At 50.1% G+C, this 17906-nt stretch overlaps 1 protein-coding gene across 6 annotated transcripts in view; it reads right to left on the bottom strand.

Moving 5' to 3' along the window:
* Positions 1–17906, bottom strand: part of LOC142579011 (uncharacterized) — a 465789-nt gene that overhangs the window by 72638 nt on the left and 375245 nt on the right. For 5 of the 6 annotated variants that reach the window (XM_075688787.1, XM_075688827.1, XM_075688796.1 and 2 more), the window contains 2 exons: positions 7198–7278; positions 2939–3043 (listed from right to left, as the gene is read on the bottom strand). In XM_075688787.1, coding sequence (XP_075544902.1) covers positions 2939–3043; positions 7198–7278 — 186 coding nt within the window. The remainder of the gene's footprint in view (positions 1–2938; positions 3044–7197; positions 7279–17906) is intronic. The other variant, XM_075688821.1, reaches the window with a different exon arrangement.

Raw genomic sequence — 17906 nt, 5'->3', positions numbered from 1 at the left:
CCTTAGCAAATTACTAGACAGCCATAATAAATAAGGATAGTAGTTTTATCGGCCGTATAATCTTCTAAACACTCGCCTACTAACTAAATTAACAAGCATGGTGTCAGCGCGCACAGACAAATATGCACACAGCACAGTCGAGGACCGCGGACGCTCTTTGTCAAAATGCTGGCGTGAGGAAACGCAGCAGCAGCATCGAGCGAAGTGACCTTCGTGCTGTCTATCGCTTCAACGCAAACTGAACGGCGAGAACACAACACACGCAAAGCTACGAGCCGTCGCGCCACCTAGACTCTGCCCCCAAAGCCGATCGCTTTCAAGATACAGCCTGCGCAATTGCACCATACGCAGTTGTTGAACTACAACGCCCCCCTCCCTCCCCTCCCCCCGCAGCCTAGCGCGCGACGGAAGACTGCGGGCTTCCTCCCCGCTTTCCTCCCTTGGGCGCGCGAGACTGAGCCGCGATCGTCGGCTCACTCTCGCACGCTTTCACTAGTGCATACGGCGCGTGGCGACAACTTATTGCTCTTAGACTTTAAGCGCGAGACACATGGTGCCATTTTGCGTGCGATCCGTCGTACGACCGTTCGCATCAGCAGCCGCGCTCAACAGGTTCTCAACAGGATCCGCCGCATGCTGCGTCGAAGCGCACGCCGAGCATACCAACTTGCTGGATATGGTCGCACGACTGCCGTGTCAGTCGGAGGGCCGTAGCGAATGACAGCGCCGGTACTGTGTACGTCATGGCCACATGGTAGACCCGGCATATGGAACATCAAGGCGACGGCGACGGCAAACATGCGCCTGAAGTATCCGTATAATTGCTATCGCAATAAAAGGGCATTTAAGTGATTCATTTTTGAGCTGACAGACCATATCAACGTACCACCATAGTAGAGATGTAAGCGGTTGAAAAAAAAAAATAAAAAAAAACGTTGAAAATTTCGAGGAAAGAATAAACAGGTTTATTTTGTTTTCTTCAACCAGGAAAAAATTGAAGGAAAAAGAAAGCTTCCCCGCAGAATTCTTCTGTTGCGATGCGACTTTTTTCGACGTATCTAAAAGTTTGGTCAAAAGGAGTTTGGGAGCTTGTCAAGCACCTTTCTCGCCCTGGTTCACCCAGGCCTATAACGACAGGAATGTACGCTCTGCGGCGCGCCTAGAGCCAACTTCCATCACATAATGTTCATATGCCCTGAGCTCCAGCCACCCTCTGAGTGGAAACTCACCGACGTCGAGGGATGGGAGACCGCGGTGTCTAGCTCCAAACCAGCCGACAAGACACGGCTGGTGGACTGGGCTCTGAGGGTCACCTAGGGCCACAAACTCCCGGCCACCCTACGCGCGCCTGAGCGCCCTCACAAGAAGTGTTGTAAATAAGTCTCAAGTAATAAATGTTTATCACCACCACCACCTGGATCCATCCACGTGGTGGTAAGAACTTTGCTTCAACCAACGCTTGAGCCCCCTCGCCTGTCGCGCACTGAAGATTCCCCCTTCTGCTGCGGCATGTGGAAGAAACTGGTCCGAGTTTGGAAATGTGCACGCAAAGCTACGCAACAGGCTCGCAGGGGATCGCGCGCAAGAACTTGTGTGCATGCACTCGAACCTCAATCTCCGGAAGGCTTCGTCCGCTGCACAGCGAAGCGTTGACGCGTCAAGCGGAAATGAATCGGACCGATTGATACAAATGTCAGTCTTGACGCTTTGATGTGAAATAAATGCCTTGACGCGAAATTGCGCCTATATGTTGAACCCAGAAGCTCTGCTGGGACTTTTGTGATGCAATAATGTAACGATTATATTCTTTTCAGTGTTATAGAAGTAAATGTGTCGGGTTTTTTATAGCTCAGTACGCAATTGTATTTTTTTTAATTTTTCATATTTTTCTGAGAAAAGATACATGAAAGAAACCATTTTTTTTCACGCGCCTCAAATTTCATAAAATTTTACATCTCTAAGCCATAGTCGGTCGGCTTCAATAACTTTTTATTGCGATAACAATTATATGGACACTCCAGGCGCATTTCTGCCTTCGGCGTTTGCGTCGCCGTGAGGTTTCCTATAAATCCCAAGGGCGATGAAATCGTCGCCGTGCGCCGTATGTGCGAGTGAAAGCGTTCGGGGGTGAGCCGGTGATCGCGGCTCAATCTCGAGCACGCAAAGGAGGAAAGTGGCGAAGAAGCGCGCCGTCTTCCGTCGCGCGCAAGAATCCGGGGGGAGGGGAGGGACGGGGGGGGGGGTTCTACTCTGGCTGTATTTTGAAAACCATCTGCGACGGGGATAGATTTCGCCGTGTGCTGTGTTTTCGCGGCTTAGTTTGCGTTGATGCGAGACGCAGAACGAATATCAATTCGCTCGCTGCTGCTGCCGCGCTTTCTCACTCAAGCGTTTGGCAGCGAGTTTCCGCGATAATCGAGTGAGATGTGTTCTTGTTTCCTTGTGCGCGCGTGACACCGTGCTCGTTAATTTAGTTAGTATGCCTCTGTTTGCAATATTATGCGGTAAATAAAACTTCTATCCTTACTTCGTATAGCTGTCCACTAATTTGCTATCGCAATCCATGCTTCGCCTTTCGGGTGAAACTGCTACTTTTTTTTAAAAAAGAAATTGTATAATTCAATCCCAAAGAAATCGACTCTCTCGGCGCAAAATATTCGCGTTCCTGTACTGTCACGTAGAACTTAGACGGTTAACGTCGGGGCCTCAACTTTCTCGTCCCGCGCTCATAAGTTTTAAGAATGCTTTCTTGAAAGACCCTCTCTTTTCCGCGTTGGTTTCCGGAGAAAAAGAGGCGCACGACAGTTTGGGAAAAACACGTCGAAACGTGGCAAACCTAGATCGCGGTGTAAAAGACGGTGAGAAGGTCCGGTTCGAGCTAACATGACAGTATACCGCAGTGAACGGAGCTGTCGAAAAGTGAGCGTGGACCACGTACCCTCGGTCCGGGCAGCCCGAAGTCTCCCTTCATGCCCTTCGCCCCCGGCTCGCCTTTCTGTCCAGGAAGGCCCCGGATGGACCTGCCGTCCCGTCCGGCATTGCCCTAAGGGGAGAAAGAGAAGGGAGGAGATAGAAAGAGTGGAAAAGGCGGCGCAAAAACATCGGTCAGTCAACACTGCTGGCAACAACAGACGACAGCTCGCAGTCCATTCCTCGTGCTATTTTCTCCCCCCCCCCCCTTCATGTTTTTTTTTTGTAAGTATAAGGGCAGATTGTGAGAAAGTAGGCCAGAGCAACCCTGTCTGTCGTGACAGCCACGCGCTTAGTTTGCAAACAAAGGTGGCACAGATTCGTCCGCTCTGCCTGGCAGCAGCAACGGCCAGAGCCGCGGGCTGCGCTATCCGGTCCGAGCCGGCTTCGCGCACGCGTCGCTTATCGCACCCTCGCGGGCCGCCTTGTGGCAGACCTCTATGCCTGCGGCAGGCGGCGGACGCGCGCGAAACTGCTCATTTCACTTTTGTGGGCGTGCTGCCTGCCAAACAGTTGCGGCAGAGCAGGGCGTCGCTTTCAGAACTTACAACGCGGGTATGTTTTGTCCGATGTATTATTGCTAGGCGAAAGTCTGAGAAATGAGAGCTAACAGGGTGACGGCTACGGCTTTCCGCTGCAGCAATAGCGCAGCTCTTATTCGCTTTCGGTTCATGGCGTAACTGCAGCGTAATCGACCAACTAGCGGAAATAAAGCCGACGTTATAATCTTCGTACAGTTATGTTACACATAGTATGTATGCCACTGCTCTGCGCCGTATTAGAAGTGAACGTGTAATTGTAAGCGCTGTCTTATGTCACGAGTCTGTTCGCTCACGAGACAACAGGATCGACAAAGGCAACATCACCTTTCTACGCCCTTGCGGAAATGCCCCTGAATAATTAAGTCAGGAATAACTGAATGTGTGCTCTGAGAGTGTTTTGCATGGCCAGTCGTGGCTCAACGGACAATTGTCTGGCGTGCGTGTGAAGGATCTCATGCATGCAGTACTACCGCTTGCCGCATAGGAACCACCTGCACTTGACATGCACGGGTGGCTATTGCGGACTCCCGCTCAGGTCACAGAGCGCGTGCACATTACATCCACAGGCCCGACCACGGCGCAAAATTAGACAGGAGTCACAAACGCGCTATGCGTTAGTAAGCCGCGTCTCGTCGGCTCCAGGTCGTATCGGAAAAGACGCGAGTTAAACTGGTCTTAGCGCTGGAAGCCTAGTCCCGCACACCCGGTGCCGCATGTCAATGTCATCGCGCGGCGTGCGTCATCTCTTTTTTTTTAGCGCTTTTCTTTGCGCAACTCTATTTTGAAAGCACGCTCGCGATTGGTGCCCGTAGCAATTGTCACTCCTGTCTAGTCTTACTCCGTGGTACAGTCCAAGGGCCGCTGCGAAATAGCCCATAGCACCAATCGCGTAACAAGCGATTGCTGCCCGAATGTACAGAGCGTAGCGGCGTTACTTAGACAGCATTGCGTATGAATGGCACTCGTAAGTCACACCGTCGATTTTCATTTTGCTACTGCGAAGCCTTCAAATGGCAATTATTCGCGTGACAGGCTTAAGCGCGGCCCCTGGTCTCTTTATCGACTGCTGGGGTGCACTTCACAAAGGTCATATCGTCGCGCGACGAAGCTCAACCGCAGTAGCTAAGAGCTATGACGATGGGCAATTACAGATTCGCACAGTCTTCGGTGTTGCGAAATGTGATTACGAAGACAAATTTATTGTATGAAACTGACTGGCATATGTGAATGCCAACATTTTTGGCGCTTTTCTGCGGACAGGTTAAGGATGACTGGTTATGTACAGAACACGCGAAAGTGAACGACTGCTTCCAGATTGTAAAATTGCCTTTCCACAAAAACGAAGCACAAAAAGAAATAAAAGAAAACTTTTGCCAAAAGGAAGAAGAAGAAGAAAAAGACACGCTGCAACGCAAACTGAGCACTGTTTAAGCTCGCCTTCCGTTAGCAGTTCACGCTGGAACGTGGCGGTGGAGTTAGTAGTGGTAGAGGGTTAACGTAATTAGCGAGAACGGGCTGCGTGCGACGCCCGCCGTCGCGTAAAATAAGTAAATAAAAGAGAGCAGGGTTTCAATCGACGGCAGGGTTACATGAGTGTGCGGCACAGCGACACAAGGGGCAACCAAAACGTAAACGCAATGTAGGCGGAGGAAGTGCAACGGAAACTGTATACGGAAAACAAGAATCAAGGGGGGATAGAAAACTCAGGCCCTTGTCTTTTTGTCTTCACTTTAGAATAAAGAGAAATAAGAGCGACCAGAGTGAAAAGTGCAACTTACCTCAAAACTGGACGCTCTGTTTCGTTAAGAACGCGGCGGGTGGAAGGTGTTCGCTCTCAATGGCGCCAGTGGTTTCAGGGAGGCGACATCCGTTCTTTCGGGGCAACGTGAAATCCGGTGACTCGTTCGGGCATTGAAAAAAGACAATTCTGCAGTCTCTCTCGCTTAACTAGTGCCTGTCTCTCCTCTACCTCGTATTTAACTCGTTATCTCTCCATCTATCGCGGTTCACGTCACGATCTCGCACACGGGCTCATCAGTTGGCCGAATCGAACCTAACTGATCATTCGCCCAGCATCGGAGAGCGCGTGTCTTTGGGCACGCAGGGGTCCTGGAAAAGGGAGAGGCCTTCACGTCCGCACGCAGGCCGCCTTGTGTTGTGACCTGGACGAGCTGTGAGTGCGATCTGGCGCGAGAGCGCATTCGCCGAGACTTCGCCCGTGATTCGATGGCAACACGACGTCTCTGCCGGCCCTCGCGCCAGCCGCCTCGCCGGTGCGCGAGACATGTGTCTTCGCACTGGCGCAGTGCCGGCGTCAGGGCAGCTCGGTTTGTGCGCTCTTCAGGGAAGCAGTAAATAAAGGGAGAAACGGGAATGCGTTGCCGTGCCTCCTGAAACCGCCTGCGCGAGAGTGCTCCTTCAAGCTCTCCCGAAGAAAGGAGAGCCAACCTGCACGGGAGCGTGCAGAGCAGGCGGACGGACACTGGTCACTGAACCCACCTGGAAAGAGACTGGCGGGGCAGCCTCGTTGATGATGGGAGCACGTTTGCGGGTGATGGTGAAATTGTTTTGTGGTGTCAGTATTTGGTCAGCCCAGAAACAAAAAAAATGTGTCGGGGGAAGGTCTGGGGAGGGCGGGGTCGACGACACACACACACACGCACAAGGGGAGCACACGGGGCGGGACGCAGCAGCGGCCCGCGGAAAGCGTAGGAGAAAACACCAAGCAGGCGATAAAGGCGGGCTCGCAGCTCTCCTGCGCATGCGAAGCCGGCAGGCGGCGCACTTGGGCGCGCTTTTCGGGGCTTGCCGATCATATCGGAGACGTCCTCCGGGCCCGAAATTTGGCCGCGGAGAGCACGACTGAGCAGCATGCGTGTAGCTGCTCCCCCCCCCCCCCCCCGCCCACAATAGGGTACCTGGGCGTTCTTATGTGAATGCAACAACAGATCTTTTCACTGTTTACTTTTTTTTTTGCTTTTCTCAGAATATGCGATCCACCCTGAAAGCGCGACGAAGTGCTCAAATGGGCGGCAAAGAAAAGGGCGTCAAGCGAAACGATAAAGGATGCTTGGCAGAAAGGACCGGTGTGCAACATGCGGGACCGAAAACCACAAACCTCGGGAGGTCAGGCGGCAGAATGGTATACTGGTACCACTCACGCTAACGAAGAGAGCAAGCGTTCTCACGCACACAGCCACACACACGCACGCATAGTCTCGAGAAGAACGCGCGTGGGCGCGCGTGCTGCCGCTGCGTCGGTGAAGCTGTACAGCGCCGCCAGTGCTCTGAGGAGTGCAGACTGTGTTTGAACAAAAGTTAGAAGGACGCATCGCACGGCCCACTGCATGGTACCTCGTGGAACTAATCAAACCAGCGAGCACAAATGCGCCGGGCTGGGTGGCTTCTGCCGATGCAAGTGGGCGCACATTAACGTCAGAGCGTAGCTATAGGCGGGGCTCTTACGCCCGCGTGCGCGCGATTGCTCAAAAGCGGGTCAGGCCAGTGCATCTGGCGCTGAGTTACTCGAGTTGCAAGTCGCTGCTGCCCTGCTGCGTGTGCCAAATAGACTCTGCTCACTTCGGTGGTGTGCCAATGCGGTACAGCTGCTGTACAGCCCAACCGGCGCAACGGGCGGCGCCTCCTGCGTGGTTGGAGGCCCGCACGATGGTGGCGGGCCACGTACCTTCTTTCCCCTGCGGCCCCGCTCTCCCTTGTCACCCTTGGCGCCGTCCTCGCCCGGTGGTCCCGGGATGCCGACGTCCCCCTGGAAGCGCGTGGCATGGACACCGGTGTCGGCGCCGACCGCAACCCCCCCTCCCTCAACCACCTTGTTTTCTTTTCCTCCTTTTTCTGCTCACAGACAGATACGGCCGCATACGGACGACTATGACAGTCGAACATGCACTGTGACAAGCGCACCGGCAGCTGGCCGACAGCTCAACAACCGCTAGCATAGAATCAGAAATAGTGAGCAGCGTAGTAGGCAGCGTTAAGTTTCGACGTGCAGCCTGTGCGAATTGCGGATTTGAGCTACCATTTCTGGTTGAGCCAGTGCTACAGCACAGGTGCCTGTTATGGCTTACGGGCGAATCGAGTGACATTGTAACCTGCTGCACTGTCTCTAAAAAAGAAATTCGCTTTAGATCGTATATGATACCATATTGTTATCGCACAAAAGAACTTTTTATCTTCTGTGCGGCGACGGCATCGTACTGAAGAAAATCCTCAATTGTTCATGTTTCGCTTTCTTGTTTTCTTAACTTATAGCACTAACCTTGCCAAAAGCTAGCAATACATAGTCAAAAGAGAGTATCTTTGAAGGATTTTCGGCCTCCAGTAGCACCGCAAGCTTGATTAACTGCTTTTTATTTTCTTACATGTTTTTTTTTTAAACTTATAAAGCGCATAGCAAAACATGAGACAAATGACCAACTTCTTTCTGCTGTCACGCATTTCGTAAGTTACTCGAGTTTCAGAAAAAAAAAAATCTGTTTTTGTTATCTTATAACTTTCCATATAGCAAAATGAAATTATCTAAGCCGTCAAGATAAAAAAAAAACAACTAAAGATATAAAGACATAAGATGACATGCATTGCGCTTATGCTTCGGAAAAGTGAACAAGTACTCTTAATTGTCAGAATAACTCGAGCAGCGTTTCGGTTGTTTAAGTATTCTTTATATTAAGGTAGCTGGATGCTGATGTTGGCGCACTAGTGCGCTTTTCAGCAGTGAGCAAGCTATATTGCCAACCTTTAAGAAGACAACGAATACATGATTTAGCATACGTGAGCATTTTTACGTCTCCTTGAAGGAGATATAGTACTTCTTCAGCAAGAATGACGCCGCCACCCATTCACACCACAGGAACTACACGAGATTCGAAGGACAAATAAGCTCACAAGAATGTTTTTCAGGGATATAACACATTCTTTTCAATACCTTAATCAGGACGAGTTCGTTCATCTCACTGACAGCTTTCTAACAGCGCAAAGCACGATAAAGACAAAAAAAAAAAAACTCATACGACAGACGGGCGCCCGTCTGTCGTATGCGTTAACTTTCGTCTTCGTATTTTCCAGTGTTAGAACGCTGTCGGCATTGTTCTCCTTGCTTTGTATGCTTGCGCTCCGGTCAGGCAAAGTACGAACACATGCGCAAAGTGACAGCGAGTTAGATTTTTGTTAGTCGTTTTAGTTTGTGAGTACGGACGTAAGAACAAGAACACGAAACATACTGATGCACTTCGATGTCTCGCATCTGGCTGACGGCCGGTGCCTTAAATATATTCACGTATGCCTTACCACGGTACACTGAGATGGCAGACATGCAGACAGCTAACAAGTTTGATGTGAGAACTTTGTGGCTTTATACTGTTTATAACCTCGCAAAAATAACAACTCAAAGTTTAATGTCTTTTCGATAGCGTCAAGACGCGGACAGAGTTCGTAGTTCGCCTTAAGACGATGCTTAACCCACCAATAATTACGCGCTTACAAGCCATTCACACTGTAGACACAACTGGTCTTGCAGCAACATATTTTCTTTCTTTCTTTTTTTTACTTTTTGTCACTCATGGTAAGGCAGAAGGAGACAACGTTGTATTTCGCGGACATGAGTCTTAATGAGCCCCTCACCAGGTCCCATAGAAAATTTTCGTTATACGCTGCAACTTGTTACGTTTCCTCTAGGGAGCGTTCTGCCGCAAAATTTTTTTCAAATCGGCTCATTAATAGCCGAGATACAAATATTTCAGTGTTGCGAACCCACGATTTCAGGAGACGAGCTTCACCGCAAAGATAGACGCTCTCTCCACTTGCCCCGTCTAGCTTCCTCAAGCGAAATTCCTTCCCTGCGTTCTCCCATGCCGGACTTCGAGGACCGCGTGACGCATACATCACGGGCCCCGCCTTCACTTTCTTTTTCTCTCCTCGCTTTTCTTTTCTTTCTTTTTTTTTTTTTGCAGCGAGGCGCACTTCCGCTTACGGCGTCACGCGCGAGCTGTTGTGATTGTCTCGTTTCGCGCAGCACACGATTTGGCGCGCTGTGCACGAGGACACCTGACTAGCGGTATAAGTCTGCTACACGAATACTGAGGCAGACAGGCGGATCACAGAGCATGACCCCGCGCTGGAACAGGGTAGAAAATGACATAGTTTAGGTGTCTGCGCGCGCGACTGCACGACGTGGGAAGAAGCAGACGAAACGAAAGTACATCTCTCTTGCTGCGGTGCGAAGTAAACCAAGAACATGCAGACATTCCGTTTGTGCGTTTTATTATTTCTCTAAGCTTTAATTCGTATATTCTAGAAACATATTACACAAATAGCGGATGTTGGCTAGAATAATTCTCGAAGTCACGTGTCACCACGAGCGATGTCCCTGCGCGAACACGTGTACGTAGGCGCATTAGCAGGTGTATGTCATCCTCCGGCCTGGAGCGCGGCTGCCGCGAGGAGAAGGGCAGACAGCGTTCGGTTTGAAATTTCATATCTTTTCGCGGCGCGTAGCGATGTAATACTTTGCAGACACGATTGTTGTCAAGCATTGTATGCTCTGCGCTTGTCAGCTCAAAATGGCCAGACCTGGTGAGGGGTCCTTTAAAGAAGTGGCAGCAAAATATCACCTTGGATGCTTCCGACGTGTCCTAACTCTGCTAACAAGTTTACGGCAGCAGGTTGCCTGCTCAAGATTGAGCGCGCAAGCTGTGTATGACTAAATTTTTATAAAAATTACTTTCGGTTATATGTGCGGCTAAATTCTAGCGAGGCGTATTCTGTTTAGTTGTGGTCCCACTTGCGCTCAACACTAGCACGAGCTAGAGCTGTATGCACTGGAGGCGGAACTTTACAGGACAAGGCTTTGACCTCGCCAATACAGTAGTTAAACTATGGTGAGAACATTATACTGACCCACGGTCTCAGCCATAGTGCATCTTGGTGGGGCCGCGGTAGGAATGCGCGGTGAAACAGCATAATAACGTACCGTACATGCCATATGTCTGTCGCCAGAACATTTTATTTTTCGAAGCTGCAAGTTCATCCCTTCTCCCACCATCTCTTTCTTTCTTCCTTCTTTTATTTTTTTTCTGGTACACATCTGTCCATATCGTGCGTTTTCCGGATGATTCAAGCCGCGCTGACTGTAAAAGGGGTATAGCCTACTTAGAACGTCGCAACCTATAGTCGTTTTCAGAACACACTCAGAAGTTATGCATCAATATTTCCAGCGCATAATATATTCATGCCATGCACGAAGTCCTGTACTGTTTTCTTCGTACCACTTCTGTCAGCGCCGACCTGGGATTTCTTCACTGCACCGGAGGTGAAACGCGAAACACCTTGCTGAACACGTTTCAATGAATTTATGCTTGAACATCGTCGAGAGAGCGACAGAAACAGATAGTAATTACGCTTTTGAAGACGAGAGACAAAAAGGCCGTTTGAGGAGCTCGGCAATGCATGTTTCGTGTGGACTAAAAGTAACAGGCTACTTCGCTCTTCAGATTACGTAGTATAACCATGATTTTAAACTCAGATTGTGCAAACAAAGTTGAAGCGGAAATTTTATTTCCATTTCGCTTTATTTAACTCTCGATAGCACGTACACTACAACGGCAGCGAGACAAACAAAGAAAGAAGAAGTAAACAAAGCACAGTAATACCATTTCCGGGCTTTTGGCAGATGCTTTCTCAATTACTTCAATTGCAATGGTCCCTCGGCCCTTTTTCACAAAGTGAGCAAGTCTGAAACGGCACGGAATAGCCTGAAGCCCTCACTTAGCTTTTCAATTGAATTCTCTTTATTCGCAAAGCCTTTCGTTCGTAAGTGTTATTTGTCATTGGCCGGCCTTTTTCGTTAGTAGTATGTCCAGCATCAGGGTTGGCTGAAATGTTCTCTTACGAAAAATTCAAGCGTAAACGCCTTTTGTGAATACGGACTAAGAGACCGATACAAGGCAAAATGTGACAGATTGATTATTCACAGACATATCAACAATTTCGTACACAGGCTTGTCGCTACTGGGACTCGTTTTCGTTTCTCTCGTGTATGCTGAGGTTACGGCTCTTACCGCATACCCCTCACGCGGCACCGTGCAGCATGTGCACATGCGCTGCCGTTCAAGTAGCCAAGTTACAAGTCCCACCTGAGACAAGGTAAATTTGCTCGTCAGCTGCATGCCGTGTTGACAGGCGACGCGGGCCAATAGTACCATATGCATTCCGAATGCAACAACCACTGTCGTTTGAACGTCTGATTTATTTATCATCATACGGAAAGCCGAGCTTTCTCGTCGCTTACGCACGAAACTATCCTAAAAGCCCCGAAATGAACGTGGAACAAATGATGGCGAGAGGGGACAAAAATGGTGGGGTTTTGCCCACGCTTTTGCCACTGCCTCTTTGCAGATACGAGTATCACACAGGAATATCACGCGGATACCGCGCACGGTCAGCCAGACTTCAGACAAAGACAGCGCTTTTGAGTTGACTGAAATGAGCTTCAGAGGACAGTGTCAACTACACGAAGCTCACTTTCAGCGGTTACCAAGAGGGCTACCGTACAGCATGATCAGTCGCGTGCTTGACGGAAAGATGAAAAAAAGAAAAGAAGAAAAAGCGAGCTTTTAAAAAAAAAAAGCAATTAGTGTAAGCAGCAAGCGCAGGAGAACTGCATGAGAGAGTGGAAGACAAAAGAATGCCGGGGTGCCGTGTGAAGGCCCCTCTACAAGGGATTCTCTCATCCTCGCGCCATTTCTTTTCCATATTTTCCTTTTTGTTCTTTTTTATTGTGCATCGGGGCCAGAGTTTGACTGCCTCTGCGTTAAGCCTCTTATATACGGCCCTCGAAGAACGGCGGCTGCAGGCGAGTGTCCGTCCCCAAGACTCGTTTATGCTGGGCAGCCGAACCCATGCCGCAACCGACACGTCGCCTCAAAGAGAGGGGGCGGCGCGTAGGGGGTGGGGAGTGGAGGAAGGAATAGAAAGGCAGAAAGCCGCGTTCGCCTATCCAAGGGGCGCCACAACTTCTACTCGCGGTTTCCCCTACAAGAAGACGCGCGCTCGAAACGCACGCAAGCTTGGAATACGAAAACGCTGCCTTCTTTGTTTCTCACCGCGCCCTCTTCTGCGCTTTCGAAGCGCCAAATCCGCGAAGAATGGCTCGAGCCTCTCAGTTGGCCGCGAGCGGCGTGCCCTCTTTTGTAGTCGTCTCCCTCTCCGCGCTAAAACAACACGAAAGCTGCGAAAAGGGGGGAAATGCCATTCCCCGGGCTTTCGGTGATGCAGCGTCCGAGGACGACGATAACGCCCGTGCCCCATACGCGGGATTACTGTTTCCTTCGCTCTTTCTTCTGTCTTTCTTTTTCGTGGCCGGCGTGGAAATGTTCCGCCGAGATGGAATCCAAATCGGCTTGAGTATGGCATCCTCCGGGCAACTGAGATTCCACGCGTGGGGCCAGCAGCTATCCAATATATTGCGCTGTGTAGTGTGCCGACAAGGCGTCGGAGTGCTGGAAAGCGAGACGTGTGGGCGCGCTCGCGCATTTATTTCGTTTCCTTGCGCATGTGTGCCCATAGACAACGCAAACGCGCAAACAATCCACGAAGTGTGGATACAGCGTCATACAGCAACCCTATACGCGCATCTGCCACGTGGCTGTGACGGCAGTGGTAAATGGTGGTTTATTGGTGGGCTGTAACGTTCTGTTAAGATCTGCGATTTCGTCCATTTCTTTTTGAGTTAGTTTAGTTACCCACGCTTCTTTCAGAACACCCTTCGCCCTTCACGCTTGACCACGTAACGATTGCATGTTTCTATCTGTGATCATCTGTCGCGAACGAAACGCTCATTGGGACGCAAAAGCAAGCCTAGCAGATTACGCATGAAGCGCTCATATGTTGCGTCAACCTGAGCCAAGCTTCACAGAGTCTCGCCATTATCGCGCTTTTACTGATATACTGACGTTCACAGGGCACCAAAGAATCAACTTAAAGCAAATGGAGAAGTGCTGGCCGAAACAGCAACCGAAGTGCTCTATGCCTACTGTTCGGTCTCAACACCTGTTACGGTTGGCGTCTGGCACCACGTGCAGAAAGGAATTTCCCCCGACCTTCTCTTGGATAAGGCAAGCCGTGGAAACCTCCAGTGTTTGTCTCGCTGTGGCCAAGATTTGTATCGAAGGCCCTTTTGGAGTACTGGACACTAAAGCTGCCGTCTCGGCAGATCTCCCGCCTGAGTATACATATTTGTTTTCTAACAAATCTGAGGATTTGCTACGACGCAGGGAGATCGGGCTTAGTGAAGGGATAGTGCAAGCCTTAACTCGTTCCAAGGCAAGGGAGCTCGTGGCCAAGGCAGTGTATGAGTGTCTAGTAGTGGAGGAAACAGGTTTGACGGAGGATTCGTCAACCAGTACCGAACAGGACAGCCCTAGGATGATGCGGAGAGTACGCCAGCTAATGAAAAGGTCAGGAAAGCAGCGGAGCCTGAAATGTCTCGCGAGACAGAATGCAGACAAAAGTTATTGAATGTAAGCCCTGCCACAGTGATTGCTGAGCAGGAAAAAGATTCCACCCTGCGTAACCTAAGGCCAGACGCTAAAGAAGGTGTGGCCAAACAGAACGTAATGTTCCTCAAGAGGGCAAGCGTCCTCTATAGGAAGTACACCAGTCGAAAGGGAGTGCAATTCGACCAACTATATAGTGGTGCCGCATCCCTATCGTGAGCAGCTCCTGCACCTGGTTCACGGGGGCTTTTGGACAGGGCATCTGGGCATTCGTAAAACAAAGGACTGCTTATTGCAGGAATTTTACTGGCCCGGCTGCTTTCGAGAAGTAGAAGCATTTGTAATAAGCTGCGACACCTGTCAACGCATAGGCAAGCCCGGAGATAAGGCTAAAGCGTTAAAGAGACTTGTTCCCATTATTACGGAGCCATTTCGCAGGCTCATAATAGACACAGTGGGACCACTTCCCGCAACGTAATCTGGCTATCGACATATTCTTACTGCACTATGCCCCGCAACGAAATTTCCCGAGGCAGTGCCTCTCAAAGAACTAATCTCGGTGTAGATCGTCATTGCGATTTTTGTCTATCTTCACGCGAGTAGAATTTCCCGCAGAAATCTAGTCAGATCAAGGATCCGTTTTTACGAGCGCACGGACCTCAACGTTTCTGGAAAGGTCTGGAAAGGAAAATCATTCATAGCTCAGTGTACCACCCGCAGTCAAACGCGGTAGAGAAAGTCCACTCAGTCATGAAACGGCTTTTGCGAGCCCTTTGTTATGAGCACAAAGCCGATTGTGAGAATTGCTTGCCTGCAGCGATGTTTGCGCTTCCAACTGCACCGCACGAATCAACAGGTTTTTCACCTTCAGAGCTCGTTTACGGACGCTGCCTTCGCTCCCCTCTTCGCATTATTCGAGAAGCCTGGGAAGGCCGGGCAGACGATCCTTCGGTTGTGGCATACGTGCTAGAGCTGTTGGACCGTCTGCACGCTTCTCAGGAATTAGCAGGGAAGGAAATGCGTAAGACACAAAGCAATGCTAAGCATTACTATGACAGGACGGCTCGCGCGCGACGCTTTGAAGTTGGGGAACAGGTAATGATCCTGAAACCCTCGTTGAAAAACAAACTAGAGGTTCAATGGGAAGGACCGGTTGACATAATTCAGAAATTATCTGAAACAAACTACGTAATCACGGTACCGGGAAAACGAAGGACACCACAAGTGTACCACAGCAATCTACTTAAACCCTACAGGCAGCGGGAAGCCATTGTGAACATGTCCCTTAACCAACCTGAGGAAATGCCTGTCGACTTTCCAGAGTTACCAGCAGTGACGGAGACAAAAGACATTGAAGAGACCATTGATAAGTTAGTAGAACAGGCAAAGTTGAATCCCATTCAGAGGGCCGAACTGAGGGAAATCATGTTTGAATTTAAAGACGTATTTTCAGACACACCGGGCAGGACAACTGCGATCGTTCACGACATCGAGTTAACCTCGTCGGACCCAGTTCGTTCGAAAGCTTATCGCGTTTCGCCTCATCAACGTGAAGTCATGACCGCTGAAATAAACAAGATGTTAGAGCTAGGTGTAATCGAGCCAGGAGAGAGTGATTATACCTCGCCTCTTAGTTGAGGTCCCAGGAAAGGAGCCGCGACCATGTATATAATACCGCAGTCTCAAATTAATCATGAAGGACCAGTCTTATCCAATACCGCATATCGAGGAACGACTTGAGAAAGTGAGCAGTGCTAATTTCATCTCTACGCTCAATTTAGTCAGAGGGTACTGGCAGGTTCCGTTCACCGAGAGGGCAAGCAGGCTTGCGGCATTTATTCCCCCGGTGGGAACTTTTCGGCCGAAAGTCATAAGCTTTGAATTGAAAAATGCGCCATATTGCTTCTCTAGCCTTATGGACCAGGTGCTACGAGGAATGAAGGACTTTGCACTTCCGTATCTCGATGACATAGCAATCTTTTCTTCATGATGGACCGACCATATGCAACACCTGCGAACCATGCTGTGTCGCCTACGAGAGGCCTACTTAACTGTTAAGGCTCCCAAATGCCAATTAGGGCGCGCGCAGGTAGCTTATCTAGGTCATGTAATAGGGCAAGGTCATCGTCGGCCTTCCGAGGTTAAAGTGACCGCAATAGACAACTTCCCGCAACCACGCACCAAGCGGGACATCAGGTCATTCCTAGCTTGGCGGGTTATTACCAAAGATATATCCCGCAGTATTCCGAGATTGCGAGTTCTTTAACGGATACTCTCAGAAAAACAGAACCACAAACGGTAAAGTGGGATGACGCAAAAGAAAAGGCTTTTAGTATGCTGAAGAACGCACTAACGAGTCAGCCAGTGTTGAACGTGTCCGACTACTCTAAGCCATTCATTCTTCAGTGTGATGCCAGCGACAGGGGTATGGGGGTGGTGCTCTGTCAAAAGAGAGATGACAAGAACGAACACCCTGTACTGTACGCCAGTAGAAAGCTTTCAGTTCGTGAGGAAGCATATAGTGCATCAGAAAAGGAATGCGGCTGCGTAGTATGGGCGGTGCCGAAGCTAGCTTGCTATATCGCTGGTTCAAGGTTCACCATAGAGACTGACCACTGTACCCTCACATGCCTGCAGTCCATGTCTACGAGAAACGGTCGTCTTTTGCGCTGGAGCTTGGCTCTTCAACTGTACGCCTTCGATATTCGCTACAAGAAGGGTAAGCTTAACGGGAATGCAGACGGTTTGAGTCGTTGCTCCTAAAGTAACGAAAGCCTCATGCTCACCCGGGTTTCCGTGGCATTTTTACGTTCGTTCATACGTTTTTTTCCGAAGTGTAGTCGATTGTTAGCTGATTTTAATAACCACGTCTTAACGCTTTCAAGAAATGGCTGTTTTTAGTGTTCAGGGGGGGAGGACGCGCGTAAGGAATGGGAAAGGTGTAGCGGATTTTCTTTTCTTTTTTTAAAGCTGGGTGTTTCTTGGAGACGGTGGCCTTGTGCTCGCTGCTTTGTGGTTGTGGGTCCGGCACTGTTCTGGGTTGATTGCTTGCCCACGCAGGAGACTAAAAGTTGCGAGACCTGCTTGCAAGACCAATTTCACAGGACCGGACCAGGGAGAAAGTCACAAGAGCGCCACGAGGACTGATGACAATTCCCAGGAACCTACCAGCTACGAACTAAGGGTTCGTCAGCTCTAAGAGGAATTCTCCTACTGAAACTCCGATCCCTCGCACAGCGGTTGCTGGCCCCTACACCTCGGGATCTTCCTCCCCCGCCGGAGATGCTGTTACGGTTGGCGTCTGGCACCACGTGCAGAAAGGAATTTCACCCGACCTTCTCTCACCATGCCTCGTCGAAATGAGGCGTGACTTCTGCTACGGTTGGCATCCAGCACCACGTGCAGAAAGGAATTTCATTCGACCTTCTCTCACCATGCCTCGTCGAAATGAGGCGTGACTTCTGCTACGGTTGGCGTCCCGCACCTCGTGCAGAAAAGACTTTCTCTCACCTAACTTCACCCACCATGCCTCGTCGAAATAAAGCGTGACTTCCTAATTCGCCATGACCATTTCGAGTGTCTGCCGGTCTGGCGGAAGCCCTGCAGTGTTTACAGGCCTCTTTTTTGTGTGTGTGTGCGACTTTAGAGGGACCCTTTCCTCGAACGGTGAAACTCTACAGGAGAACTTCCACGAACCAGCAACGCACAAAAGAGACGGACAAGCGTCTACAATTCCAGGAGGCTCGGTACCACCAGAGGCGTGGTATAACCGGAGGCGGGGCCCTCTTTCCGCCAATCCGACTCTGTGCTGGTCACGTGACGTCGACGGAAGTAAGATCCCTCCCACGATTGTAGAGAGCCTATTTAAGGGGCTCCGAAATGTACT

The sequence above is a fragment of the Dermacentor variabilis genome, chromosome 1, assembly GCF_050947875.1.
Source record: "Dermacentor variabilis isolate Ectoservices chromosome 1, ASM5094787v1, whole genome shotgun sequence".
Classification (NCBI taxonomy): domain Eukaryota; kingdom Metazoa; phylum Arthropoda; class Arachnida; order Ixodida; family Ixodidae; genus Dermacentor; species Dermacentor variabilis.
This window is presented reverse-complemented; position numbering and strand designations above follow the sequence as displayed.